Source organism: Geotrypetes seraphini, chromosome 16, assembly GCF_902459505.1.
Source record: "Geotrypetes seraphini chromosome 16, aGeoSer1.1, whole genome shotgun sequence".
NCBI classification, from domain to species: domain Eukaryota; kingdom Metazoa; phylum Chordata; class Amphibia; order Gymnophiona; family Dermophiidae; genus Geotrypetes; species Geotrypetes seraphini.
Window position 1 is genome coordinate 875,379 of NC_047099.1, and position 27,351 is coordinate 902,729.

A 27,351-nucleotide genomic window follows, 5' to 3' on the forward strand; every position below is an offset into this window, starting at 1 on the left:
AAGGTATTGGCGGAATAAAAGAAACTAATGTAATGTAATTGTATATCTATTTTAAAAAAGAAATATACCTGGGTGGAGCCTCAGAAGACTATCTGGGGTCATAGAAATGGGATTTCTGGAAGTCCTGTAGATCTGCAAAAGACCTCAGGAGGTCACCTAGGATCGGAGAAAGATGAAGCTCAGAAGGGTCTCAGGTTCAAACTTACAGGCTCTCTTATTAAGGTGCGCTGAAATCTGAGTTTGACACGGGGACAAATTTTACCCTGTTCCATCCCTGTGAGTTTTGTTCCTGTCCATGTCCCATTCCTCTTCGCTCTGCCTTAACCGCACAAGCCTCGAACACTTACGATTTTAAAGTGTTTTGAGGCTTGTGAGGTTTTAAATCCGGGATTTTTTTCCATCGTAGAAATTTGTCAGAAATAAATTAACTAAATTAAATAAAATAGTGTTAAAAAAGACAGTGGCTCGTTGACATCCAACCGCTGTGGCAGTTAAAAAATAACTGAAGGGAACTTAGAATGGGAATCTTAGGGAAGGAACAAAGTGCACGAGCTCAGAAACCTTTAAAGGTAGACAAGGTCAGTTGTGACATCACCCCACATGTGTGACTGTTTGGTCCTGCTTGTTCATGGAGAAGACTAACAGGCCAGAGCGGAAGTGACGTCAGGAGCACCACGCCGGGAAGCTCCGCCCAAGCTTCTTTCCCTCGCCAGCTGGTGCGCATGTGCAGATGCGGCACTCAAGATCCTGGGCTCTGGGTTGGCTCTGTCAGCTGCTGCAGTGCGGGCAGCATTGCTCTCTTTAATCTCCATTATCGAGCACTAAATGAGTGCAGTATTTCGTGCTTTGTCTATGTCTCCAGTTTGCATCAGATAGAACAAACGACAGAAAAGTCTCTGCTTACTACAAAAGTCTCTTTATTTAAATAACCATAAAGCACAAGTCACACAAGGAGGGTTTCAGGAGGTCACGGGGAAAATGACTCGCCCTCAGCCCAGGGAAAGGTTTGCATGTGATTTGACAATTGCATGGGTCTACACTGCTTCCCAGCCACACAAGGCATATGGAAACTCGATGCCCAATTTTCACAGGAAAGTAGGCATTTTGCAATGACCTTTGGGTGCTGCACTTGGCTGAGTGGTGCTGAAAATTGACCCCCTAAATTTAGAAAACCCAAGATGTGGAAGGAACCTCATATGGCCATTAGAAATATACCTGGGTGGAGCCTCAGGAGATTTCTGGAAGTCCTGTAGATCTGCAAGAGACCTCAGGAGGTCACCTAGGATCGGAGAAAGATGGAGCTCAGAAGGGCCTCAGGTGCGCTGAAATCTGAATTTAGAACATTCTAACTAGAGAATGACACGGGGTCAAATTTGTCCTTGCAGGAACTCAGTTTTCCCGCTTCGTTCCTGCCCCATTCCTGTAAGCTCTGCCTTAATCGCTCAAGCCTCAAACACTTATGATTTTAAAGTGTTTGAGGCTTATGCAGATGAGGACAGAGCATTCAGGAATGGGGCAGGGGGAGGAAAAGAACTCGCGGGAAGGGGAAAAATTTGTCCCCGTGTCATTCTCTAATTCTAACACACTTTCCCACACACTAAGCCCAGATTTACTATGGCTCAATTTAAGGCTTTTTTTTTTTTTTTAATAACTTTTTTTAGGGCATGCGCTAATACTCACTTTAACACCCGTTACCCATAAAAGTGAATAAAGGAGTCATTATGTCATCATTTGTTAACTGCATATTAGCCAGTTAGGACCATATTCTGTAAATGGCCCCTTAATTTAGTTGACTAAGTTAAGTGCAAAATGCCTTTTAAAAGCAGTCTTAAAATACGAGGCACCGAACTTACATCTACAGAGGCGCTTTATGACACCTAACACCACTAGGTGTGGCTAATGCCATAAGTGGCATTAGGCATCGTAAAACACCTCTGGGCGTGATTCTCGTAAAAGGCACTGGAAATCTAGGCCTTGAAAACCCTGGCCTAGAAAACATTTCCAGCGCCTGCCTTTCCCGAAGGCGCAATTCCATAAACGGCACCGTCACGTGATTGACACACGCGACAATGGCGCCGTTTATACAATCCGGGCCTTAGTGTGGAATAATCCAAATACGTTCACTGGCTAAAACTTACACACCCATTCTCTGCCACAACAAACCTCCCCCTTCCCCCCCACATATTTAACCCCCCAAAAAAAACCACATGGAAAAGGGGAAAATACAGTTTACCAAAAGGGTCACTTATATTGTAAGCCCTCAGGGGAGAGGGAAACTTGTACCCACTTGCTTTGAGCTACCAGTGAAAATGCCGAAAAATATCATGCTTTCATTTATGACTTTGTGGGGAATCTTGAAAAATTTGGAGCAATATTTAAGTATCAGCATTTCCTTTTGGACTAGTCTTTTTACGGGCAATTTTCCTTCCAGGAATTTCATGAAATTGAACCTTGGAGCCAAGAAATGCAGCTATTGGAATGTTTCACATCAGGCTGGGCTACTATGACTTTTCCAGGGCTACTACAGGGGAAATCTCCCTAAAATGTCCTAGGACCTGGGTTTTCTCCAGCTAGTCCCTTGAAATTCCTACTGGCTCTCTTGTTTTGAAAATCTGCAATGGAAGTGCCAGGGGTGCTCTGTACACGCAAGACAGCATTATAGTACCAGAATCAGATCCTACTGTTCAGAGGGTCCCTATTTACCTGTGGGGCAAAGGGGGTAGAAAAAGAATTATTCAATCTAATGAAAATCTTCATCCTGAGATCCCCTCCTTGGCTCTGACTCAAGACGACCAGGCTGAGCCAGGCCTGGGTTTACCGCATGGCCTGTTGGGAGTTGTAGTTCCTACTTGAGAGCCTGGAATTTCATAGGCTAGCATGCCAGAGGGTACAATCATAGGAAGTGTGGAGGTAGTCTGGTAACTCAAAATTTCTCTTTTCCCCAGTGGCCTCCATGGTACGAAGAGCAGGTTTTGCATGTATTGCATCCTGAAATCGAAAAGAAAGCATAGAGATTATGTATTCAAGAAATATATCTATATAGAATATGTATATAGAAAAATGAGAACAGGGGTGAAGGAGGAAGAGCTGAGGGACAGCTTCTGTGTAGTTCATTAGAGACATAGAAACATGATGGCAGATAAAGGCCAAATGGCCCATCCGCAATAACCATTATCTCTTCCTCTCTCTTAAGAGATCGCACATGACAAAGCTTTCTGGAATTCAGACAGTCTCTGTCTCCACCACCTCTACCGGGAAACTGTTCCACGCATCTACTACCCTTTCCGTAAAAATGTATTTCCTCAGATTACTCCGGAGTCTGACACCTCTTAACTCATCCTATGCCTCTCATTCCAGAGCTTCCATTCAAATGAAAGAGACTCGACTCATGCGCATTTACTTCACGTAGGTATTTAAACGTCTCTATCATATCTCCCCTCTCCCGCCTTTCCTCTTTAAACCTGTCCCGATACGCCTTATCACGAAGACCACACACCATTTTAGTAGCCTTCTTCTGGACCAACTCCATCCTTTTTATATCTTTTTGAAGGTGCGGCCTCCAGAACTATACATTATTCTAAATGAGGTCTCACCAGAGTCTTATACAGGGGCATCAATACCTCCTTTTCCCTATGTAACCTAGTATCCTTCTAGCTTTCGCCATCACCTTTTCAACCTATGGGGCTCAGTTTCAAAGTATTTAGACACACAAAGGACCTATGTCTAAGTGCTTTGAAAATGAGCCCCTATATCACAATATGCAGAGATTTGGAAAAAATTCCATCTCTTACAATTATTTAAAAACTGAATTATTCGGGGGGGGGGGGAGGGAAAGAGGATAGTATTTGATATACTGCCTTTCTGTGATTACAATCAAAGTAGTTTACATCTTATATACACGCAGTGGTGTAGCAAGGTTGAGAGAGGCCCCTCCCCCCACCACACATACGCACCCTTTCCCTACCTTGTACCTCTTTTAACTTTCCCAGTGCAAGCAGCATCATCACCTCGCTGCCTGCAACGGCGTCAGCTCTCCCTCTGTCGTCACGTCCTAGGTACGGGACATGGAAGTGACATCGGAGGGAGAGCATGCGTCGGGGCTGCTGAGGGAATCCCAACTGTTCTCAGGCTCTTCTTAATAGCAGTAACATAGCTGGAGCCGAGGATTGCTTGAACTGCTTTGAGACTTTGAGGGGTTTTCTGTTTTACGTTCATTTTATTTCTTTTTTCTTATAATTCATATTTTTTCTTATTGAATTTTGTTATATCGTAACTATTTAATAATTGTTTACTCAGGTACTTTAGCTAGATTGTGAGCCAACGGGAGCTTGGAGCACAGCGCTGTTATTTTAGGACCAGCAGGAACCCCTGAAGAAGACAATGGTGTCGAAACACGGACCGTGTAGGGTCCATATGTTTCTACAGGTTCCGGCCCTAGATGCATTTATGTGGATTACTTGTTTGTTTCAATAAAACCATCAGCTTGGATATCGACTCTCCACAATTTTCTGTTTTCTCGAGCCTAGGGGACAGACAGGGAAGTTCTAAGTACCTAATTTTATTTGATTGTAACCCGTTCTGGGCTATAAAAATGAACAAACAAATGACATAGCTGTTTTAGAAGGCATTTTGCTGAGCAACATGGGACTAGCATATTAGGTTATTATTGTAACCTGGAGACATTTTGGAGATATGCAGGTTATGAATTTGATAAATAAATAACATACCACTGGTATCAGGCCCAAAATCCACAACCATGTTCCGTGGCTTCTGTGATTTCTGTGCCTAGTAGGACTGTGATGTTGAAGGTCACAGGGAGACTGAGTGAGTGGCTGAAGTTCAGTGGGGAGGGGAGGGGGGGGGGCTGTTCCCTCTAAGCTGAGCAGGAGTCCTCCACCCACAGTCTCACCAATAGAGGGTGCTGTTTTACTGTCACATTTTTCAATTGTGAGGGACAGGCAAGTTCTGCAGGACTCCAGGGAACATACCTGTCCTTAGCGACTGAAAATATTCCACCCCCTAGTGGTAGCAATGCAGCTGGAGGACACCTGCTCAGCTTAGAGGGAACACCAAGTAGCTCACCTGTTTTCTGCCACTATTTTTTCTTGATGGATCCTTTACTCTTCTGTTCAGATTTCTGCTTCTTTGGTTTCTCTTCCTTCTTCCCCTTGGTTGAATGCAAGTTCTCATAGACCTCCTCTTTCTGCCTGTAACCCATGGGAAAGAAAAGAGGAGAGGGGGTGTCACTCTACTGCTAGCTATGGGGGGGAGATGAGGTATCACTGCTGCTAGATAGGGGGGGAGAATGTAACACAGAGCTGCTAGTGAAGGGGAGAGGAGAGGGAGCGTCACACTGTTGTAGGAGGAAGAGAAGATTGGGAAGGAGGGAGAAAGGACAGTGGGTATCACATGGTTGCAGGATGGGCGAAGGGAGGATGCAACGGGTTCTTACTTTGAAGATTTACGTGTTACTGTTGGATGTATATTTTTCTTGCCCAGGAATCCAAGATTTCCATACTCAGGTTCTTTCCCCACCTACGATGGAAGACAGATGCAGATCAGAGACCTAAAATAGCTGCTGTTTGGTGTAACACTGTATATTACTAAGTAATACATTATTTTTCACAGTAACCTACCTAGGGGCTAGTAACTGTAATATATTCCTGTTTTTTTTTATTAAACTAGTGTCTGTTTTATATTACTTTTACTCCACAGTGCTTACTCGTACTTTTAAAAGTAATATATTACTAGTGATATGTTGCCAGTAATATATTACCCTTGCCTTCACTTTATTTCCACTCATTTGACAACTGGCATTCTTTCCTCTCAGATTTAGCTTCATTGTCTATTGTCCACTGCTTTGTTATCTCCTCGGGAAAGACTCTAAATTAAATTACAATAAACAATAACCCTTAAGATGTTCCTATCATATCTCCCCTCTCCTGCCTTTCTTCCAAAGTATACAGATTGAGACCTTTAAGTCTTTCCCCGTACGTCTTATGACAAAGACCACCCACCATTTTAGTAGCCTTCCTCTGGACCGACTCCATCCTTTTTATATCTTTTTGAAGGTGCGGCCTCTAGAATTGAACACAGTATTCTAAAGGAGGTTTCACCAGAGTCTTATACAGGGGCATCAATACCTCCTTTTTCCCACTGGCCATCTCCCTATGCACCCTAGCATCTTTCTAGCTTTCGCCGTCACCTTGCAGGGTTGTTTGTTTGTTTTTTTAATTTATCAGCCTAGAAAATGATTGAGATCAGAAATCGTACGAAACTTGAGTATAGAGGGCAAGATGTCAATCTCTCATGTTAGAATTGGTGCAGCGATGCTGTCTGTGGCAGGTGCCAAGCTTTGGAATGCGTTGCCTGGAATTTTGCGATACTGTGCTGGGAGGATGAATTTTACGAAAATGCTAAAAACTCAATTGTCAGCGCATTAGTTTTTTTATGAGAGCTGTTTGCAATTGTGTCTGTATGCGGTGTTTAGCCTGTTAAGACTGTAATCTTTGTAAACCGTATAGATAATATACAGAATATAAATTTTTAAATAAATAATATTAGACAATCAATACATAAGCATAAAATCAACCTCATTTTGGAACTGTAATATCTGTAATTCTATGGTGAGGTGCTAAGAGAAGGGAGTATGTCCTGGGTATATGATAGAGGGAGCAGTGGTGATTTCTGCTAGTCATGGGTGGAAGGTGGAATTCTCCCTCCCCTGGGATTGATTTAACTTTTCTAAATGACCTCCGAGATGGAGCAGGTGCATCTAACACCATGCTGGTTGAACCTTAGGTTGCATTTCATCCTCCCTCTTACCTGCATAACTTTCAGTTTCATCTTCATGATCTCAATGTATTGAGAGATTACCATGTAGATAAATTTGTACTGAGCTTCTGTCTGCACCATGCCAGAGCGCTGGGATCGGACCATCAGAATCATCTTCTGAATGTCAATGTCGCTGTCAACTCCTGTGGGGGGGGGGGGAGAAAGCAGATGTGATGTGACGAAAAGTACCTCCAAAGCTAGACCCTGCGCACGCAGCTAGAAGCAGAGAAAATCAAAGACTTTCCCCCCAAAGAATGAGCAGGAACCCAGGTTAGAAAAGCAGAAATGTTGTGTGCAAAATCTATAGAGAGAAGAGATGCACATTTCCCAAAGAGCAGAGCAGGGAAAATCAAAGATTTCCTCCCAAAAAAAGAGCAGCAATCTGGGTGCAGATCCCTAGTATTCCAGAAATGCCCCGATCTACTCATGGCCACACCCCATTTGAGCTGCATACCATGTAACGGAAATCCAAATTAGTGCCACGGGTGTCCAATCATTGTCACTAACTGGCTTCTGAGACAAGGTAGTTGGCCATATGTCTTGAATTGGTGCACAATTTTGGACGCCATATTTACAAGAATCCAGAGTTAAGGGTGTAGACTAAACTAAACTAAACTAAGCCTTAAGTTTATATACCGCATCATCTCCACGGAAGTGGAGCTCGACACGGTTTACAAAGCTTAAAAAGGAAAATTTACAAGAGCATATAAACAAATTTCCAAGAGCATATAAACAGAGGGGATGTGAGCAAGAGAAGAGAGGTTATATGTTAGAGAATAGCCAGGTTTTCAATTGTTTTCGGAAAAGTTGAAGGGAGCCCAGGTTCCGCAGCGGGACAGTGAGATCGTTCCAGAGGCCCGTGATTTTGGAGAGGAGAGATCTTCCCAGTTTGCCTGCGTGGAATACGCCGTGTAGAGAGGGGAAGGATAGTTTATGTCTGTGGGTTGATCTGGTGGTGGCAGGCGTCAGGGCGAGGAAGGTTAGAGGGATTAGGGGCGGAAGGATGCCGTGAATGATCTTGAAAGCTAGGCAGGAGCATTTGAAGTGGATTCTGGAAAGCACTGGGAGCCAGTGAAGACAGACGTGTGAATCAGGTGCTTTCTTTGTGCACTCCCCCCACTCCCAGTTATTCGTATGATTTGACACCTTGAGGGATTCAAACTCAACATCTACTCTAGTTTTGAGAGCATCACCATAGAGCAAAATTTCCCCTAGTTTCTGAAGAGCAATGTTTTCACTTTGCAAATGTCTTTATGAAAAAGTTAAGAAGGGTTTGAAAGAGTATATATCCTTCTGGTTTGAAGTTTATAAAAAAAAAAAGGAGCATTTCTGTGACTTAGTTTCCTTTCTGGACATTAATCTTTAGCAGGAACCAAGTGTTTTTTACCTTTCTTTTTAAATCCCTTGTGCAGTGTAGAAAGGTGTTTGGTCTCCCCATCTGGGTTTCTAAATACCTACACTCAGCAACTGTAGATTTGTAATCTCACGCCAGCAGTGGAAATTTAGAAGGTTCGGGCGGGTTCATGCATGGGCAGAGAATGAGAAAAGGCCTAGTAAACCTGGGTGGAGTAACCTGAGCTTTACCTCTGTACACAGAACATGACTAAGCCTTGATGAGAAGCAGACGTCAACCACCTCCCACAGTGTGTTTGTGAGGCCTGACGCACACTGCACTGATTCCCTTATAACATCATTGTGTGATTTTTTTTATCGGATACAATTTAGTACAGATAATAATGAAAAATGACCTTTTGTAGAGATCATTTCCAACAGCATGTCAACAACGATAATGGTTCCTGTACGGCCGATTCCAGCACTGTGAGAAGAGACAGAGCAGAAGTGAGAGAGTCCCTGTGGTGAGAGAGAGAGACAAGAGTCGAGACAGCTCACGTTCTTGTTACTGGTACCTGCAATGGACTATGATGGGCCCAGCCCCTGGGTGCATCTCCTGTTTCTGGTTAATCTGGTCAAGGAAGCCGACCATCCCTCCAGGTTCTTCGGGTACCCCATGATCAGGCCAGGCCAAGTAGTGAAAGTGAGTGATCTTCCGCACCTCATACTCCTAAATGAGAAAATACATCCACGGGTGAGAGAGTATGCAGCACCCCACTTTCTAGTACCCCAAATGTACACGAAACAGGTTCTAGACTGCCTATACACTCACGTTCTCCAACGGCCAGATCTTCAGTGTCCGGGTCTTGTACTCTGAGGCGACGTGTTCAACAACATTTTCCACTACATAACAGCCAAATTCTTTTGTACCACCTTCTTCGGGCCAGTAGGGGACACACTTTTTCTATGGGAGACAGGGATACAGAGGAAGTGAGTGGGAGGAAAAGCAGGATGGAAAAGAAAGGATAAGCAAAAATAAGCAATAAGAAAATATATCATTAAATATCACAACAAAAAGCACCTGAAATATTTTGACATCTGTGAAGCAAGACACTAAAATTACTGAAAGTAGAGCAAGCAAAACAGAAGGTGAAGGCAGAGATGATACGGTTGTATGGATGAGCAATGATGAGGGGTGGGGGGCAGCACATGGATACATGATAGATGGAGGGAGAGGTAGAGATGCATAGCGCACCCTGTGACGGATATATGTGAGCGAGAAGGAGCTATAGGGATGGATGTTGCACCCTGAATGGTACATTTTTTCTGTCACTGCCCCTCAGATATGGAATAATTTACCAGCCCAACCAAATAAGAGAGAAAACAATGCGAGAAAGATTTAAAAACCCACCAAAAAGTTTTCTTTTCAGAGATGCATTAGAGATTGGACATACTTAAACACGCCCCCCTCTCAAGTCAAAATATTGCAATACTTAAGCCTCGATCTGGCAACTTTTTCAACCCTTTACCCTAATGTTAAATCTCTCTCTTTGCTCTTTTTTTCTGTATAAATTTGTTCTCCTCCTACTTCCCTGAGCTTCAAGTAAGTTATAGTCTATGTCTGTCTTTAAATGTTCCTTTTACCCAATTTTTATGATGTAATCGCATAGAATTTTTTTTATAAGCGTTGTATCAAATTTTTTTAAATAAAACTTGGATGAGAAGAGCTTACCCTGCCATTCTCAATTTCCTTAGTTGTCATGACAATGACATAGGAATTCTCTTGCCAGACCATCTGCCAGAAGTCGTTCACTGTGTCCGGGAGGCAGCCCTGGCAGGCAATAAAGGACTTGGTGCATTCATCTGGGCTGATGAGTTCATTCTGGAAAAGGAAGGAGACACTGGAGAAGTAAGTGACAACATGGTGAGAAAGAGAAGCATGTCAGGCGAGAACTCCAGATACAGAGGTGATACTGGATAGGAGGGTCTCCCAGTCTTACCCTGATGTAATTTGCGTTAATATAGTCTGAGCCTGGCACATTGGGGTCTCCAGTTTGGAGGATCACTCTTGATTTATCAACTGGGAAGGAAATGAAGAGAAAAAGCTATTCCCAAACTTTGATACACATTCTGCTTAATTAAAGTAGGTCAGTTTTCCACTAATTCACCTAACAATAGCCTACACTTTCAGCATGAAAAACCATATTAAGGATAAGATATCCAATAGCTTTGATGGCAAAAGTCCAGTCGCAGTAGCTGAGCTGGTCCAAGTACTTCTGGATGAAGAATCAATGCCTGTCTGTTGTGTAGGGCAAAGTTTATAAAGGATTAGTCAGAACACAGAGACTGAAACAGAGACTTCCAGGGTGGGACATACTGATTCCAGTTGTATTTCATAGAAGGCTTTGCAAACACACTGCAGGTGTCTCTGCCATCACATGCGCTGGGAGCAGCCATTTACGAAATCTACATGTGGATGATATGAATGGCAGGACGCCACAGGTTTAATTCTGTTTCATTTGGATATAGGATTAAGGAGCAAGCACTTTGTTAACAATCTGTGCATGTCTCTGAACTATTGTAAAACCCAATGGGGAAATTCTTTCCCCATACATGTGTTTCCCCTCTGTAAATGGGGACAAAACTGTGCCCCCTTGAAATACCAAGTAGAAATAGCAGCTTTCTGAAATCACCATTTACAAGGGGGTGCTGAAAGGTTTTCAGTCCAACCAAGAAGAGAATAAGGTTCAATCAATTATCTGAAACAACGTCAAAACAGAGAATCTCATTTCTGCAAATTGGAACTTTATGAAATAAGATAACACTCTTTTCAGCTACAGTGGCAAAATAACGCTCAGAATTCAGGAAGTTGGTTGACTGGTCTGAGAACTTTTCTGCACTTTCTTGTATGTAATAAAAGTTAGCCATTGTGAAATCACTGATGAGGTTGGCTCCTATTGGTGGAATGAGGCATTATGCCATCAGTGGCAAAATAACGCTCAGAATTTAGGAAGTTGGTTGACTGGGCTGAGAACTTTTCTGCACCCCCTTGGATGTAATCAAAGTGAGCCAAGTAAAGGACAATGAAGCCCTTGTGACATCACTGATGAGGTTGGCTCTTATTGGTGGAATGAGGCATTATGATGTCACAATCTCAGCTCTGGTTACCAGAGACTGAAAGTCTTCACACTACAAGGGGAAGCTGAAATATTCTCAGCCCAACCAAGAAGAGAATGACGTGAAATATGGTTCTATCAATGATCTGTAACAATGTCAAAACAGAATTTCGTTTCTGCAAATTGGCACTTTATGAAATAAGATAATGCTCTTTTCAGCTACAGTGGCAAAATAACGCTCAGAATTGAGGAAGTTGGTTGGTTGGGCTGAGAACTTTTTAGCATCCCTCTCGTACATGTGTATGAAATCTAAATGTGTACATGCTTAAAAAATAAGACATTAGCACCATAAGATAACTAGTACAAAGAGAAACAAATCCCAAACAAATTCACACCGTGAAAGAGAATTTGGTGATAAAGGTGCATTATAACTACCATTGCTTTTGGCCAGTTTCATTCCTGGGTCTACATCACAGACCCCAGTACTACTCCTCTCAACACCAAGTGGGCATGGAACACCCCAGTATTGAGCAAGCTCCTTCACCGTGTCCAGGGAGGAATTATTCTAGGGTGTTTCCCTCCCCCTCCCATGCCATCGATGCACACACACTCACAAGGCAGAATATTCTTGTAGCGGTTCTTGCTTTTGTTTTCAGGACGTTGACCTTCTAAGCGAGAGTGCAGCTGCTTCACCTCCTGCTTCTGTAGACTCTGAAACAGAGAGCAGAGACCGAGGTGGGATCCTGATGCCGAAAGACGGGAGAAGGGACAGAGACGGAGAATGAAAACTTACATCAAATTCTTCCCCAAAACCAGCTTTTGTAGCCTCAGCCGCTTCATTCTTCTTGTTCAGTTCCTTCACACGATTCTCAATTTCGGCTGCATTAACTCTAGTGGCATAATAGGGCTGAAAGACAACAGAAAAGAAAAGTGAATCCTTCTGTATAACACCAGCACAGGGCCAGGCGAGGGGGTGAGAAGCTTTTACCTGTCTCAGGTGTAACAGATTTCCAGATAATTCCTGAATGGCATTTTTTTTAAAGTGCTCGATGAGGTCAGCCAGGGTCTCGAACTTTTCCGTGCCACCCAGTGTGAACTTATTGTTCTAAAATGAAATTAAAATGAGAGGACGTGAGATGGAGTTAGTAAGGAGGGATGGTATTCACCCTGTGGTGGTCAGTCATGGGCTATTCAAGACACTGGTATTAACTGTCCAGCTTTTCGGGAGACTCAAAGTTATTGGGTTCTGGCTAATATTTGGTGCCAGGAGCCAGATACCTTGCCAAGTTGCCTGATTTGTACACGGGCCCATCTGTCTGGTTAGATATGTGTTTGCTTATGGCTACCAGGATGGTTTTGGGGCTCAGGGATCTCACGTATGAAGAAAGGTTAAAAAAACTGCGGATGTACTCGCTGGAGGAGCGAAGAGAGAGAGGGGACATGACCTTTAAGTATATTACTGGGCGTATAGAGGTGAAAGATGATATCTTCAGTCTTACAGGACCCTCGGTAACCAGATCAGGGGAGGAAAATTTCGGGGTGATGCTAGGAAGTACTTCTTCACCGAAAGGGTGGTCGATCATTGGAACGAGCTGCCTCAGCGGGTGATTGAGGCCAACAGCGTGTCGGATTTCAAGAGAAAATGGGATATTCACGTGGGATCTCTAGGAGAGTAAGAATCAGGGAGTGGGTCATTGGTATGGGCAGACTCGATGGGCTGAGGCCCTTTTCAGCCGTCAATTTCTATGTTTCTATCTTCTGGCTCTGCCCCTGCATCACCCTGGATTTAGACTGGTGGAAACTGGGAATGGCTCAATGGGTACAGGTCTCTCCTGAAAACCTTATGCCTGCTGAATGACAAACCTAGAGAGGCTACACACTGGCACAGCGCTTCAGAGCCTTCACCAGGAGGTACACTGAGCCAGGGTTATGACAAAATGTGGGGGAAATAGTCTATGCGCTTTCATCCTTCATTCATTCATTCAATTTTCTTTATTGTTCTCCCAGAGGAGCTCAGGACAGTTTTACATGAATTTATTCAGCTACTCAAGCATTTTCTCCTGTCTGTCCTGGTGGGCTCACAATCTATCTAATGTACCTGGGGCAATGGAGGGATTAAGTGACACAAGGAGCAGCGTGGGTTTGAACCCACAACCTCAGGGTGCTGAGAACATAAGAACATAAGCAGTGCCTCTGAAGGGTCAGACCTGAGGTCCATCGTGCCCAGTAGTCCGCTCACGCGGCGGCCCAACAGGTCCAGGACCTGTGCAGTAATCCTCTATCTATACCCCTCTATCCCCTTTTCCAGCAGGAAACTGTCCAATCCTTTCTTGAACCCCTGTACTGTACTCTGCCCTATTACTCCCTCTGGAAGCGCATTCCAGGGTCCACCACTCGTTGGGTAAAGAAGAACTTCCTAGCATTCGTTTTAAATCTGTCCCCTTTCAACTTTTCCAAGTGTCCTCTTGTTCTTTTATTTTTCGAAAGTTTGAAGAATCTGTCCCTCTCTACTCTCTCTATGCCCTTCATGATCTTATAAGTCTCTATCATATCCCCTCTAAGTCTCCTCTTCTCCAGGGAAAAGAGTCCCAGTTTCTCCAATCTCTTAGCGTATGAAAGGTTTTCCAAACCTTTTATCAGACATGTCGCTCTCCTCTGAACCCTCTCGAGTATCGCCATATCCTTCTTAAGATACGGCGACTAATATTGGACGCAGTACTCCAGATGCGGACGCACCATCGCCCGATACAACGGCAGGATAACTTCTTTTGTTCTGGTTGTAATACCCTTCTTGATGATGCCTAGCATTCTGTTTGCCCTAGCTTTAACCACTGTGCTACACCAGACGTCTGGATTTCTTCCTTTTTGAGGACGTGTCCGGGGGTCCTGGGTTTTGAAAAGCTTCCTCAAAATCGTGTCGGGCAGGAGGGCATTCTTCCATGCTGTCTATTATGGTATCCTTTGTATTCTGCTGACCATTCTCAGATTCTGTTTTATGATTGTTCCAAAGTGCTATTAATGTTTCTCGGGTTCAAATTGCCATCTCCAAGTTTACCTCATTGACTGTATTTGTGTTTATAATTGGTTATTTCACTATTGTTGTGCTGTTAATAAAATTGTAAGTTTTATGTTCAACTTCATTTATTTTCAATATTTATTAACCGCACAATGCAAAGGTGCTTGACAATGCACAGGTCACATATACAACTGTATTAAAAATGACACATTAAATAAAGCCTGCTGATTAACACCATGGGTGAATCTTTTCATATAGGTGCCAGGGTCACTAGCCCCAGCCCCTGATCTCTTCTCAGGCTGCACTGACCCCTGCTGGACCTCCCAAGGACTGCTGGGCCCAACCTCTCACCTCGCAGTGAATCTTGACATGAGTGACTTTAGGTCGTCCTTCCTTCATCTCTTCAGACAGAACTGAGATGACAAAGTCTCCAGGTTTACTCAGACTCTCCCGCACCAGGAAGGTCCATGGCTCACTCTTCTCCATCAAGAGCTTCTCAGCACTGGAGCCAGAGAGGAGCCCATGATACCAGCTGTGAGGGAAAAGGAGCAGAGAAAGGGGTCACTGAGAGTCAGCTGGTCTCTAGGATAGCATGGTGCTTATGATGATGGGAGACAGCCCTTCCGAGTGTGTGATGGAAGGGAAACTGAAGGAATGGGGATGAGGGTGGGAGAAAACCCTTCCAGTTTTACAGATGGAGGGTAATCTGGAGGGGTGGGGAGATTAAGGGGAGGGTGTGTGATGCAGTCAGCCCCTGCCTATTGTGAAACATATAGCAGAGCTTTTAGGGTGAAGGGGAGAGAGAGAGAGATAGTCTCTTTCAGTGTTGTGAAGTGCTGAAAAAGTAGGATAGAAGGTGATGGTGGTATCTCGGCAAGGGACAAAACCCTGTCCACTGGGGGACAGAAATGAGTGCTCTGTACCTCAGAGGGAGAGAGACAGTCTAGCCCTGGGAATGAAAGACTGTCTCTGAATTCATGGCTGTTGCTTCAACCGGCAATGAAGGGGTTTGAAATGTGAGAAGTGGTATTGTAGGGTCAGGTGATGGAAAATTGTGGCTGAGAAAGATTTCAGAGAGTGAAGGAAGGAGCCAGTTTCCAACCGCAAGGAGGAAGCGTGAAAAATTAGATCTGTCAGTATTTATTTATATCAGCAAACCTTCAAAAGAAACAGCAGAGCTACTGACTGGGGGGGGGGGGGGGGCAGAACAGAGAGGAGGGTGTACAATGAGAGAGGGGGGCAGGTACATTAGATAGATTGTGAGCCCACCAGGACAGATAGGGAAAATGCTTGAGTACCTGATTGTAAACCGCTTAGATAACCTTGATAGGCGGTATATAAATACATACATAAAAATAAATAAATGTATTTCACATTTTACGGTTTACATTAATTTATTCAGGTACTCAAGCATTTTTCCCTGTCTGTCCTGGGACAATGGGGGGATTAAGTGACTTGCCCAGGGTCAGAAGGAGCAGCGTGGGTTTGAACCCACAACCTCAGGATGCTGAGGCCGTAGCGTTAACCACTGCGCCACACTCAGGTAAAGGTGGTGGGATAAGGACGAGCAGGCCAGATTCAGAGGTGACGGGAGGGGGATAAACATTTCATACACCAAATAACACTCCAGCACGTTCACAATTTGTGCGGCTAGAGTTCACACACGCTGGAACCTTATACTGTCCATGAAATGTATCTGATACCACTATTTACTCTGAGGCTTTCAGGTTTTATTCAGAAAGCACTCAATGACCGTGCTCCATTATCTGTGGTGACTTCTTTGCAAATTTGCCAAAAAAATACCCCTTTCATAGGTATTCCTTCTTCTCAGCTTATCACAGTCAAGTCTTGGATAGCGAGCAACGCGGTTTGCGAGTGTTTTGCAAGACGAGCAAAACACTTTCTTAATTTTTAACTCGCTAAACGAACGCGTACACATGCCCTCCTCCCCCCTCCAGACACCCCTAATAGCCTGTAGCGAAGAAGAGCAGGGAACCCTGGTGTCACTTTGGGGTGAGTGAGGCACCCTTCCTCCTCACGGATTTCTGAACGCAGCGGCTACTCACGGCGCTGCTCTGCTCTGCCACTGCTCCGTCTCTCTCTCTGGCTTGCACTGTTAAAGACACTATAGGGGTGTCCAATGTCGGTCCTCGAGGGCCGCAATCCAGTCGGGTTTTCAGGATTTCCCCAATGAATATGCATGAGATCTATTAGCATAGAATGAAAGCAGTGCATGCAAATAGACCTCATGTATATTCATTGGGGAAATCCTGAAAATCCGACTGGACTGCGGCCCTCGAGGACCGACATTGGACACCCCTGTCTTACGCGCACAGCTTCTCCCTCACATCAGCCAGTTTATGGGATGTGGAACAAATCGTTTACATTACTTCAGGGGTAGGCAATTCCGGTCCTCGAGAGCCGGAGTCAGGTCAGGTTTTCAGGATATCCACAATGAATATGCATGAGATGGATTTGCATGCACTGCCTCTATTTCATGCATATTTATTGTGGATATCCTAAAAACCTGACCTGGCTCCGGTTCTCAAGGACCGGAATTGCCTACCCCTGCATTACTTTCTATGGGGAAATTCACTTTGGATTATGAGCATGCTTCTGGAACGAATTATGCTTGCAAACCAAGGTCTGTATATTGGAAGAAAATTGCTCATCAATGTTTTTGATAGGAGGTCCTATGCTTTGGAATTCACCTCCACTGGAATTATGTGAAATGGAGAATATGAAACAGCTGAAGGCTTTTTATTACAGAAGTCAGACAATTTGATTCTTAGTTATTAGTATGTGTCTGTTGTAATGTGGTTGTATAATTTCATAACATACTTACATATATATATATATTTTTTTTTTTTTTTAACTTTTATAGAGCAGGTTCTCAGTTTCTGAAATAAACAGAATACTTCCATTTGTGCGTCACACATACCTATAAATTCTATAAAAGGCATGCCAATTGTAGGCGGTCAACTGCTGCCTAACCAGCCAATCGTGACGCCAAGGCACCCCAAGGCAGGCCGCCTATATTGTAGGTGCCTCCGGGAGCCTAGGGAGGCACGTAGGCCTGGGCGTGCCTTTGCCTGGAAATAGCCTTAGGCGGGCATAGTAACCAGCCATTTGCTCTATCTGTGCTGAATTGCTGGATTTAAAAGTTCTGTGCGCTAGACTTTGCGCATGCTTTTTATTTAGGGCACCCAGATGTGCTAAAGCGTAGCAGCGCACCTTGCGATCTGGAATTGAAGAGTCACTGAACCCCACATCACCTTCTAGTGACTGGAAATTTGGCATGTGCATTGAGCTTCTCCAAGCTCCCTGGCCTTACCGTTCACTGGTGGGGTCAGAACAGTTCAGAGGATACCTCAGGTCGATCTGGGTACCGTCACGGTCCTCCAGAGTGCTGTGCTGAGTTGTATAGTACTCCACCAGCTCAGACAGGGTTGCAAATTTCTCTCCTCCATAGAGGTCATAAAAATCTCCTGTATTCTGAATCCGAATGTGAGTAACATCTGCTCCCACTCTGTAAACAAGGAGAGGGGACGTACATAAGACAACAGGAAAGAGGTATTACGAATGTACTTCTGAACCAGACACAATAGCTATGAATGGCCTGACAGCTTTAAAGTCTCATTTCTCAATTTGCATTTCTGCTTCTTATCTTTTCATTCTTCAGTTTTGGGGGGGCTGCATTTTGATTAAAATTTGTAATTGCGATTAATTGTGTGATTAATGGTTTGTCATTTATTAATTATTTTCTTTTCCCCACTGCAGCTCCTCAGACTCTGAGTTAAGGGCCCCTTTCAAAAGCTGCGGTGGCGATGCTGACGCAGTAAATGCAGCGAAGCCCATTCAGTTCCTTCATAAAAGGGGCCCCTAAGTGAGTAGCCCAGAGTAGTTAAAATTTTAATCAAAATGCAGCCTTTATTATAATCCAATAAGAAAGGTACAGGAAGATTGCTATTGACTGTCAGCTTAGCAAAATCTTCATTGCCGTACGCCTTAAGAGTCAATTGAAGCTTCCTGTGTACAAGTGGAGTTTTCATCCCGGGCTTTCCTTTTCTACATCTGAGGCCGGCTCGGTTGAGCCAAAACACAGACCGTGTTGGGTTCCTTTATTATGAGCTAATAAAAAGACTCCTTTGAAGATTTTATCCATTTCTGCAAAGTGTGTTTAATGAAGCAGAGAAACATGATGGCCCACCCAGTCTGCCCATCCGCAGTAACCATGAACTCTTTCTATCTTTGAGAGATCCCATGTGCCTATTCCAGGCCCTCTTGAATTCAGACATAGTCTCTGTCTCCACCACCTCTTCTGGGAGACTGTTCTATGCATATTTTCTTAGATTACACCGGAGCCTATCACCTCTTAACTTCCTCCTATGCTCTCTTATTGCAGTTTCTTTTCAAATGAAAGAGACTCGACTCGTGCACATTTACATTACATAAAACCTGTAAAAAGTCTTATGCATTATGGCTCTGTCTTTACTATTATGCACTTTTTTCTTATTGTAATCCATTGTACATTCCTCGGTTGTAAACTCATAACAATATGCTTCTGTCTGGTTGTTACTAGGAGGGACAAATGGGAGACAACGAGACAACGAGACCTTTATTGCCATGGTTGGCTTCCCGTTCGGGAACAATGCTTATTTAAACTACTGGTGTCGATTTTTAAAGTTCTTCCAACTAGTAGGCTGTTATCTAATGCGCCTAACTGACTTTTGCAGCCTCAGCAAGGAAATTTACTTGTGGCTCCTGGATTAGATAGATTTGGGAAAGCTTTTGGTTGTTTTAGGCCCAGATAAGTGGAATGAGTTGATTCTTGTTTCGAAACATAAGGCGCAGTATCTAGGGGCCAGACTACATTACCATACATCGGCACATACCCTGCGCTCGAGCCAAAATACCTGTTGGAAATACCCTCCTTCAGAGACATCAAATACGAACGCGTTCGGACAAGAATGTTCTCAGTGATGGCTCCAAGGTGGTGGAACTGCCTTCCGAAAGAATTAAAACTAGAAAAGGACACCGGAAAGTTCAAGAAAGGGATAAAGACCGTCCTCTTCACAGACTAATCCCCATTAGGAACACAACACTAGTATTATATGTGAATATACTTACGTAGGATGATTGACTAAGGTATAAATGTGTCTGAATTGAAAACCATCTCAGAAAGCGCTAACTGTATTGTAACACCATTTATAGAAGCTCATGTAAACCACTCTGAATTGACTCCCAGTCCAATCCTTGGTTTTCTATACCGATTCATCCCTTACAAAAAGGGCTGGACTCGGTTAAGAAGATTTCCTAAATTCAGCTAGAGAATGAGATGATTCGATTCAAAATGATCTTGGAAGCGAAGAATCAACCAGAGATTTTTCCCAAAAGTTGTCAAATGAGAAACTAACCTGGTCTCCGAAGGAAGCTCATTCCACATTTTTGGAAAGCCAAGTTTATATTTCGGAGTATTTCTTGAATGAGATGGTAAAGAAGAATTGAAAAAGACAGGAATTAAGAGGGAGAAAATCCCATCCAAAATTGTAAAAATCACACAAGTACGTTTGAATTGAATTCTCCAAAACACAGGAAGCCAATGAAGTCAAGGGGTCACAGGATCGTATTTGTGCTTCCCAAATATCAATTTTGCCGCAGTATTCTGAAGAAGTTGCAAACTTGTCAGATTGCATTTATTCAGACAGACATAGAAGAAATTAGCATAATCCAATTGTCATAACCAACAAAGCAAAATACTGCTGAAAAATTAGACGGCGAACCCGTCTGACTCCCCAATCATTAGAAGCTTTATTGTCTTTTCAGAAGAATTTCAAAATGATTCTTTTACTGATCATTGTAATATATTCTGTATTTGATATACTGTAGATGATTTCTATCACTGGGTCTTGGGGTGCATTTTTCTACCTATGGGTAATAATGTTCTAAACCATTGTGAATAAATTATATTCAATAAGATTGTTTAGAAAACCTGCAAATACATAAATGAGTAAACTTGACTTCAAAGCCTTTAGTGACCACACACAAAAGCGTCAACTTTACACGTCCCCGAGTCAAGACAGTTTGAACCGATACTTTGCTCCCAATCCTGCCCCCTCCTACTCTGTCTTTTTACTGTTACCCAAGCTCCAATTCCACTTCCAGATCCAGATCCCAGATGCTAATCTTTTCTATTGTGGATTTCCTTGTGCCTTGCACGGACAGCCCTGGTGGCTATTTTAGAGAAATTTATAGACACCCAACTTGCTTTTATCAAATAAGCATTTAATTATCCCATTACCAACCTGACAGACAGGGAGAAATCACCCTGGATTTTGCGGCTTGGCCTTGCCAAGTAGCTCCCATGCACCCCACGACTCTTGAGCAGAGCCTCAGCATCCAGACCACTGATGTCTCTGTGAAACCACCTGAGAGAGACAGAAAGAGACACAACATTACTAGGAGCTGAGCTATATCAATTATTGCTGGGGTTCAGTGAAAGAGGCATCGACTCACCTCTTCTCTTCTCAGGCATTGCATGGGAAGATGAAGGAAAGACGGGCACCCCACCTTTTCAGAACAAAACTCACCAAGGCATTCATATTTCCTGGCCATCTCATTACCACTCAGTTACTGTCCACTTTATTCATGAAACAAAATAAGGGAGCAGTATCTCTTATTACATAAAAGGAGAACTCTACTGTGCCTTCTGCTGTAGTCTGTCCTGGTGCTTTCATCCACTAGAGTCAGTTCTGTTTTAACTGCCCCATTCAATCTCGCATTTTGTTGAAATTTCCTTCGTATTTTCACTCCTGCCCTCTATGTATTATACTGGAGTCTCCTTTAATATTGCTGACCTCTGCAATCTCTTCCCTGATACATTCAGCCACTGCACTCCGCATTTTGCGAGTCTCCCTTGGTATTTTCAGCCCCTCTACTCTGCATTTTGCTGGAGTCCTCCCTTTTCTCTCTGACCCCTGCACTCTCTCCCCTGGTATTTTCAGCTTCTGTACGCTCTGTGTTTTGCTGTAATCTCAGCCCTGGTATTTTCACCTCATGCACATTAGCCATTCCCTCGTTAAAAATCATCAATACAAGACGTCTCACTATTTTTTCGGTGACAGCCCCTCAGTCCTGGAATGATCTCCCAATATATATAAGAGAAGAAAAGAACCTCGAAAAATTAAAAATTAAGCTCAAAAGTTTCCTTTTTAACGATGCTTTTAGTGAATAATGATTTTTTATTATTTTTATCTATCTTTTTTATTGTCTTTTTTCCCCCCCCTATGTTTTTACCTTTGTATTTTTGAATTTAATATAGAATGTAACCATTAATGAATTTTCCTATTGTTTCGATATAATAAGTAACAACTTAATTTTTTTTAAACTGTGTTTGCTTTTTGTAATATTGTCCATTTATATAATATTTTACCTATGTTTATAATTATTAGTATTATCTTGTACATCGCCTTGAATGTAGAGTAGGCGATTAATCAAATTATTGAATAAACTTGGTAAACTTGGTAGATAGATTGTGAGCCCACCGGGACAGAGAGGGAGAATGCTTGAGTACCTGATTGTAAAGACCGCTTAGATAACCTTGATAGGCGGTATATAAAATCCTAATAAACTTTAAACTCTCTTGGAAACTCTCTTGAAACTCTCCTGGAGTCTCCCCAGGAGTTTTCAGCTCCTGTTCACTCTGCATTAAGCTGGAGTTTTCCCAAGTATTTTCGCCGCCAGCACTGTCTCTTGTGGTGCAGTGGAACAGCCTCAGCACCCTGAGGTTGTGGGTTCAAGCCCTGTACTGCTCCTTGTGACCCTAAGCAAGTCACTTAATCCTCCACTGCCCCCGGATACATAGATTGTGAGCCCTCCGGGTCAGATAGGGAAAATGCTTGAGTACCACTTACAAGTCCAAATCCCTCTTGCATTTTGCACACTCTTGCCACCTGCCCCAACACCCCACTCTTTCTTGGGAAGGCCCTTCTTACCTCACCATCTTTGATCACAGAGCTGGAGGCAGAAGAAAGGCACTTGATGGCTTTGGTCCAGCACCAACTTATCTCCACAAATTAGCAAGCAGGGAGGAAAGAGTGGAAGAAGAGTTATGAGAGCGCCTGCTTGGATCCTCTTGGTAACTTTTTTGCTTTAACATTTGCTGTATCTGTGCTTTCAACTCCCTGCTGAACTTCTGCAAATCTTCTGTGTTTTTCAATGTTCCGGTTTCCCTTCTATAACACCAACACACAGCTCAGGCGTCTCCCTGATGTGCTGGGGGCAACTAAGACTTCAAGCACAAGCGCATAGAGGACGCTTGTTTCCTGAGTCTGATGTAAACTGGTGCAGATTTGGGGGTACAGATGAGGCTGTTGGGTGGAGAAGTTCGATGCATTTCTTTCTGTAGTTGCCAAGTTAGTCCACTTTAAAAGGAATAAATAGAAATAAAACACTTTATTTCCAGTTCTTGATGGGAGAGGTGAGATCTTTTGGTTTCCTTGCCCAAATTCAGTTTAAAACAGAAGAGCAGAGCTGGCACAGTTGTTGAACCACTAGAGCGTTACAGGGATGTTGGGGAGGAGTGGGGAGAGATGGAGTTGATTCTTATAAGCTTACACAGCCCCCCAGGGTAAGGTTGAGCCTCCATTACAGTTACAAATCCAGAGCTGCTTAGTTACCCAGTTCCAGGAAGGAAACTTGTAGTCCAGTCCTGGCTTTAAATGTACACAATAACATAGTACCTGACAGCAAATAAGGGGCTAGATTTACTAAGGGCACAGATCCAAGGGGTTGATTCACGAATCGATCGGAATCACACCCCCAACTGCCTGCCCAGATCATTCTATAGCGATCCCAACGCATGCGCAGACCATCGGTAGATGGTGGCCCTCCAAGCCCGGCAGAGCTCATTTTTATTTGTTTTAGACTGATTTTAACCCGTTTTGGGCTTGCACTCCAGGGAAGGGCAGAAGAGTCGGGGTGGCAGGAGAGATTCGGGGTAAGAGCAGGGAGGCAGAAAGGAACTCAGCTTTTTGGATCAGCCAGCCCAGTTGGTGCCTACATTTTAATGCCTTTCCCCCTCATTTGTATGTGATTAAAGGAGATTACAATTGATTCAAAACACCGCAATAAAGTTAATATACAATGCAAAGAAATACGATCATGTTTCTCCGCTGTTAATAGATTCTCATTGGCTATCTTTTGGTCATAGAATCACATTTAAAATAATGCTACTCATCTTTAAAACTTTAGCCTGTGATGAACCCCAATTCATATCTAGACTCTTGATACCTTATAATACACAACGCTCACTTCGCTCCACCAACCAAAATCTTCTTTCAGTTCCTTCCCTGAAAATCATTGGTACAAGAAGGGCTGACATTTTTTCTGTGACAGGTCCCCTATGGTGGAATGCCCTTCCCCAATATATTCGTAAAGAAAAAGATATTTTAGTATTTAAAAAATCTTTAAAATCTTATTTATTTAGAGATGCCTTTAACGTTTAAAGCATTGCATGTTTATAATTGCTGAGTTTTTGCGTCCCTTTACCTATTGTTATTTCCACTATTCTACCCCAAATGATAATTGTAACTTTTATCCTTTCCTTCCCAGCTATATGTTTCTTTAAGTTAATTGTTTGTTATTAAATTGTGAACCTCTTTTTAATTTATTATATTTTTGTTATGTACATCGCTTAGTGATTATAATAGGCGATTAATCAAATTTTGTTAATAAACTTGATAAACTTGATGTGCGGATCGGAGGATGATCGGGACAGAGGTTAGTGAATCGGGTCAGAGAGAAATCTGGTCGTAAAGGGGTCACTAAGTGGTCAGAAGTTGATCGGTGGGTTTAGTGAATCTAGCCCTATGTCCTGTTAGGTCCTGGCAAATTAGATACACTCATAAGGCAGGGCTACTCAGGTTTCAGGATATTCCTAATGAATATGCATGCCCATTCATTAGGGATATCCTGAAAACCCAATTGACTTGTGCACCTGTTTGAGTAGCCCTGGCATAAGGTATGATGTGATACTACATAAGCAGTGTGAGATTTGTAGGCTCTGTGCCATTGAGATCAGCACTCCAGGTCCCACAATGCACCATGGTGAGTTTGTCAGAAATCCAGGACAATTTGGCAGCTCTGCATGTGTACTTGCTTGCTGATTTCACTGCTTGGATCCAAAGGGAAGATTAAGAGGATACCTTGGGGTTTTTGGGAGTAGCACAATTGCAGCAGATCAAAAAAATCTGGATATCAGGGCCTATAACCAGATAGAGCAGCGAATCGTGGCATTATCCACTGAAAATTGCTGAATAGATCTTGCTAGGGGCAGGTGCTGCGTTTATGAGGTGTCATCTCTTGGACTTGTCTGTTACTTAGAGCGGTGAGGATTACACAAGCAGTTACAACATGCTGTATTTTGTGATTGTGAAAGCCAGGAACAAGAAGAAAGGAAGTCTCTCCCCTTTTGCCTCTTACTAAACCTCTCTCCTCATTCAACGGAAGAAAGGAGTTGCTTTTTTTAATATTTTCCTTTTCCTTTGCAGGAACAGATCTATCTCATTGTAGGTTGCAAAGCGGACACACAGGGGAGAAAATATGGAGACACTGACAGTCAATAGTTTATATATTAAAGACCCACCTCTGACAGCAGCATTCTCTCTGCACGTCTCTCCTACAGCCTCAGTACCTTGCAGGTGTGGGTTCAAACCCCTGCTGCTCCTTGTGACCCTGAGCAAGTCACTTAATCCCCCCATTACCCCAGGCACATTAGATAGATTGTGAGCCCACCAGTAAAGACGGAGAAAATGTTCGAGTACCTAAATAAATTCATGTCACTGTTCTGAGCTCTCCTGGAGAACGGTAGAGAAAATTGAATAAATATATACATGTAACAGCAACATTCTCTGTGACCTTAAAGCAAGACTTATACCACTAGACCAGGGGTGTCCAATGTCAGTCCTCGAGGGCCGCAATCCAGTCGGGTTTTCAGGATTTCCTCCATGAATATGCATGAGATCTATTAGCATACAATGAAAGCAGTGCGTGCATATTCATGGGGGAAATCCTGAAAACCCGACTGGATTGCGGCCCTCGAGGACCGACATTGGACACCCCTGCACTAGACCAACAATAAGCGCCTTTAAGACCAAGATCTAATCCCATATCCACCTGCCAGAGCACTTAGATGGCAAAATCAAAATTTTTTAGCAACACCCTCACCTCAACAAACTATTCAAGATACTACACGTTCCGCCATATTTTCAGGCACAGCCCCACAAGTATGGAACTCCATTCCTTCCCATCTTTGGACAGATTTCAATTGAATCTGCAGACCTTTCAAGGGTGCGTTCTCGCCAACTTTTCATCACAGAATCTTCCCTCCCCTAGTGTTTGAACCTTAAATGTCGTTCTCCCCTCTAACCCCTTGTAATCAAGCATTGTTCTGTCTGTCTGACGTGCTGTAAATCTTAATGTTTGTTTGCCATTTCTTGATAAACTTATTATTGTAAATCGCCTAAATGTTACTACAGGCGGTATAACAAATTGATAACAGACATCCTCGTTCTCCCTGTACCTGTCCAGCAAATGTGAGGGACCTCGTCTGTTCACTTTGACAGCACTCACCCTCGCAGTTCAGAGGTGCTGAGAGGATGGACATCCATCTGTTGCTGTAGGCTGAGAGTAGGGGGGTCACTCTTTTCTCTGGGAAGAATTCTCATTCAGATGAGACACCGATTTCCTCAGACCATGAATGTCCTCTAAGGGGAGCAATTCAATATGGTTAATATTTTGCATGCCCCTTTCCTCCTGCTGGAGGTAATCCTGTATAATGCTGGCTTAGGAGAAGCAAAGCGATGCCAGTCCCCGTTCCTACCTGTATCTTTGCTTTTGTAATGGTAGTGTAGTGAGGGTGAAGTTCACAGGAGATGTCAGCTCTGTTTATGACACCAGGAAAGCCTGTGGGATCGAATCCTCACAGAGATAGCTCCTAAAAGAGGAAGTTTTGATGCTGGTGCACAAGGAATGGTAGGACAAAGAGTTGTCTGTGTAGTCTATCCTGGAACCCAGGGCTTGGTTAATTTGTAATTTGAGAGTAGGGAGGGAAACGGAAACAGAGACAAACAGAAATGCATTTGTCATTACACTGAGTAAAATACAAAGACATCAGAGATACACATTTCTAAAAACTAACAGAAAAATCCAAAGATATTCCACAAAAGGAATGAGCGGGAAAAACAGCTGCTGGAGCAGCCAAATCTGACCAACACCAGAACCCGGGAAGTAGCCCAGGGATTGCTTCTCAGAACCAATTCTTTCTAATGCCAAGAAATGCAAGGTCATGCATTTGGGCTGCAAAAACCCAAGGGAACGGTACAATTTAGGGGGTGAAGAACTTGTGTGCATGACAGAAGAGCGGGACTTGGGTGTGATTGCATGTGATGATCTTAAGGTGGCCAAACAGGTTGAAAAGGTGACAGCGAAAGCTAGAAGGATGCTAGGATGCATAGGAAGATGTATGGCCAGTAGGAAAAAGGAGGTATTGATGCCCCTAAATAAGAGTCTGGTGAGACCTCATTTAGAATATTATGTACAATTCTGGAGGCCGCACCTTCAAAAAGATATAAAAAGGATGGAGTCGGTCCAGAGGAAGGCTACTAAAATGGTATGTGGTCTTCATCATAAGGCGTATGGGGACAGACTGAAATATCTCAATCTGTATACTCTGGGGGAAAGGCGTGAGAGGGGAGATATGATAGAGACGTTTAAATACCTATGTGGTGTAAATGTGCATTCTCCATGGACAAGCAGTATAAGTCAGCCCCACTTTTGATGACGTCATCTACGTTCCCAATTCGGAATTGTTCTCCCAGAGCTCAGGTGAGGTTTTTGGGAGCCTCATCTGAGCATGTTCAGGTAGCTCTATATATACCTGTACTGTTCCTCACTAATCCAGTTTAGTTCATCCGCCCTTACCAAACGGACGGATCACAGCTCTCCTTTCAAAAAACAAACAAACAAAAAACCCAGAAAGAAAGAAAAGAAGAA

General features: G+C 43.3%; 1 protein-coding gene across 2 annotated transcripts; it reads right to left on the reverse strand.

Moving 5' to 3' along the window:
* Nucleotides 1–900: 900 nt before the first annotated feature.
* PTPN6 (protein tyrosine phosphatase non-receptor type 6) lies at nucleotides 901–26,316 on the reverse strand. 2 transcript variants are annotated; one of them, XM_033925299.1, is made up of 17 exons: nucleotides 26,180–26,316; nucleotides 25,930–26,063; nucleotides 20,604–20,726; nucleotides 17,633–17,827; nucleotides 14,650–14,830; nucleotides 12,271–12,387; nucleotides 12,076–12,189; nucleotides 11,897–11,993; nucleotides 10,167–10,246; nucleotides 9,899–10,048; nucleotides 8,999–9,130; nucleotides 8,742–8,896; nucleotides 8,583–8,650; nucleotides 6,826–6,977; nucleotides 5,453–5,535; nucleotides 5,083–5,207; nucleotides 901–2,988 (listed from the first exon to the last, which is right to left on the reverse strand). In XM_033925299.1, the coding sequence occupies exons 2-16, from the start codon at nucleotides 26,022–26,024 to the stop codon at nucleotides 5,096–5,098; spliced, it is 1,854 nt and encodes a 617-aa protein (XP_033781190.1). In that variant the 5' UTR covers nucleotides 26,025–26,063; nucleotides 26,180–26,316; the 3' UTR covers nucleotides 901–2,988; nucleotides 5,083–5,095. The 2 variants fall into 2 exon arrangements, with proteins under 2 accessions (XP_033781190.1, XP_033781191.1); XM_033925300.1 differs by lacking the exon at nucleotides 26,180–26,316 and adding an exon at nucleotides 22,293–22,721 and having other exon boundaries at nucleotides 25,930–26,039.
* Nucleotides 26,317–27,351: the final 1,035 nt, after the last annotated feature.

Excerpts from the sequence above, each read along its gene's own strand:
- PTPN6 (XM_033925299.1), bottom strand. The coding sequence starts at position 26,024 with ATGAGAATTCTTCCCAGAGAAAAGAGTGACCCCCCTACTCTCAGCCTA. Across the intron at positions 17,828-20,603 it reads GATTTCTCCCTGTCTGTCAG|AGTGGGAGCAGATGTTACTC; the intron begins GTTGGTAATGGG and ends CCTTGTTTACAG. Across the intron at positions 10,247-11,896 it reads CTACAAGAATATTCTGCCTT|TTGATAAATCAAGAGTGATC; the intron begins GTGAGTGTGTGT and ends TTTCCTTCCCAG.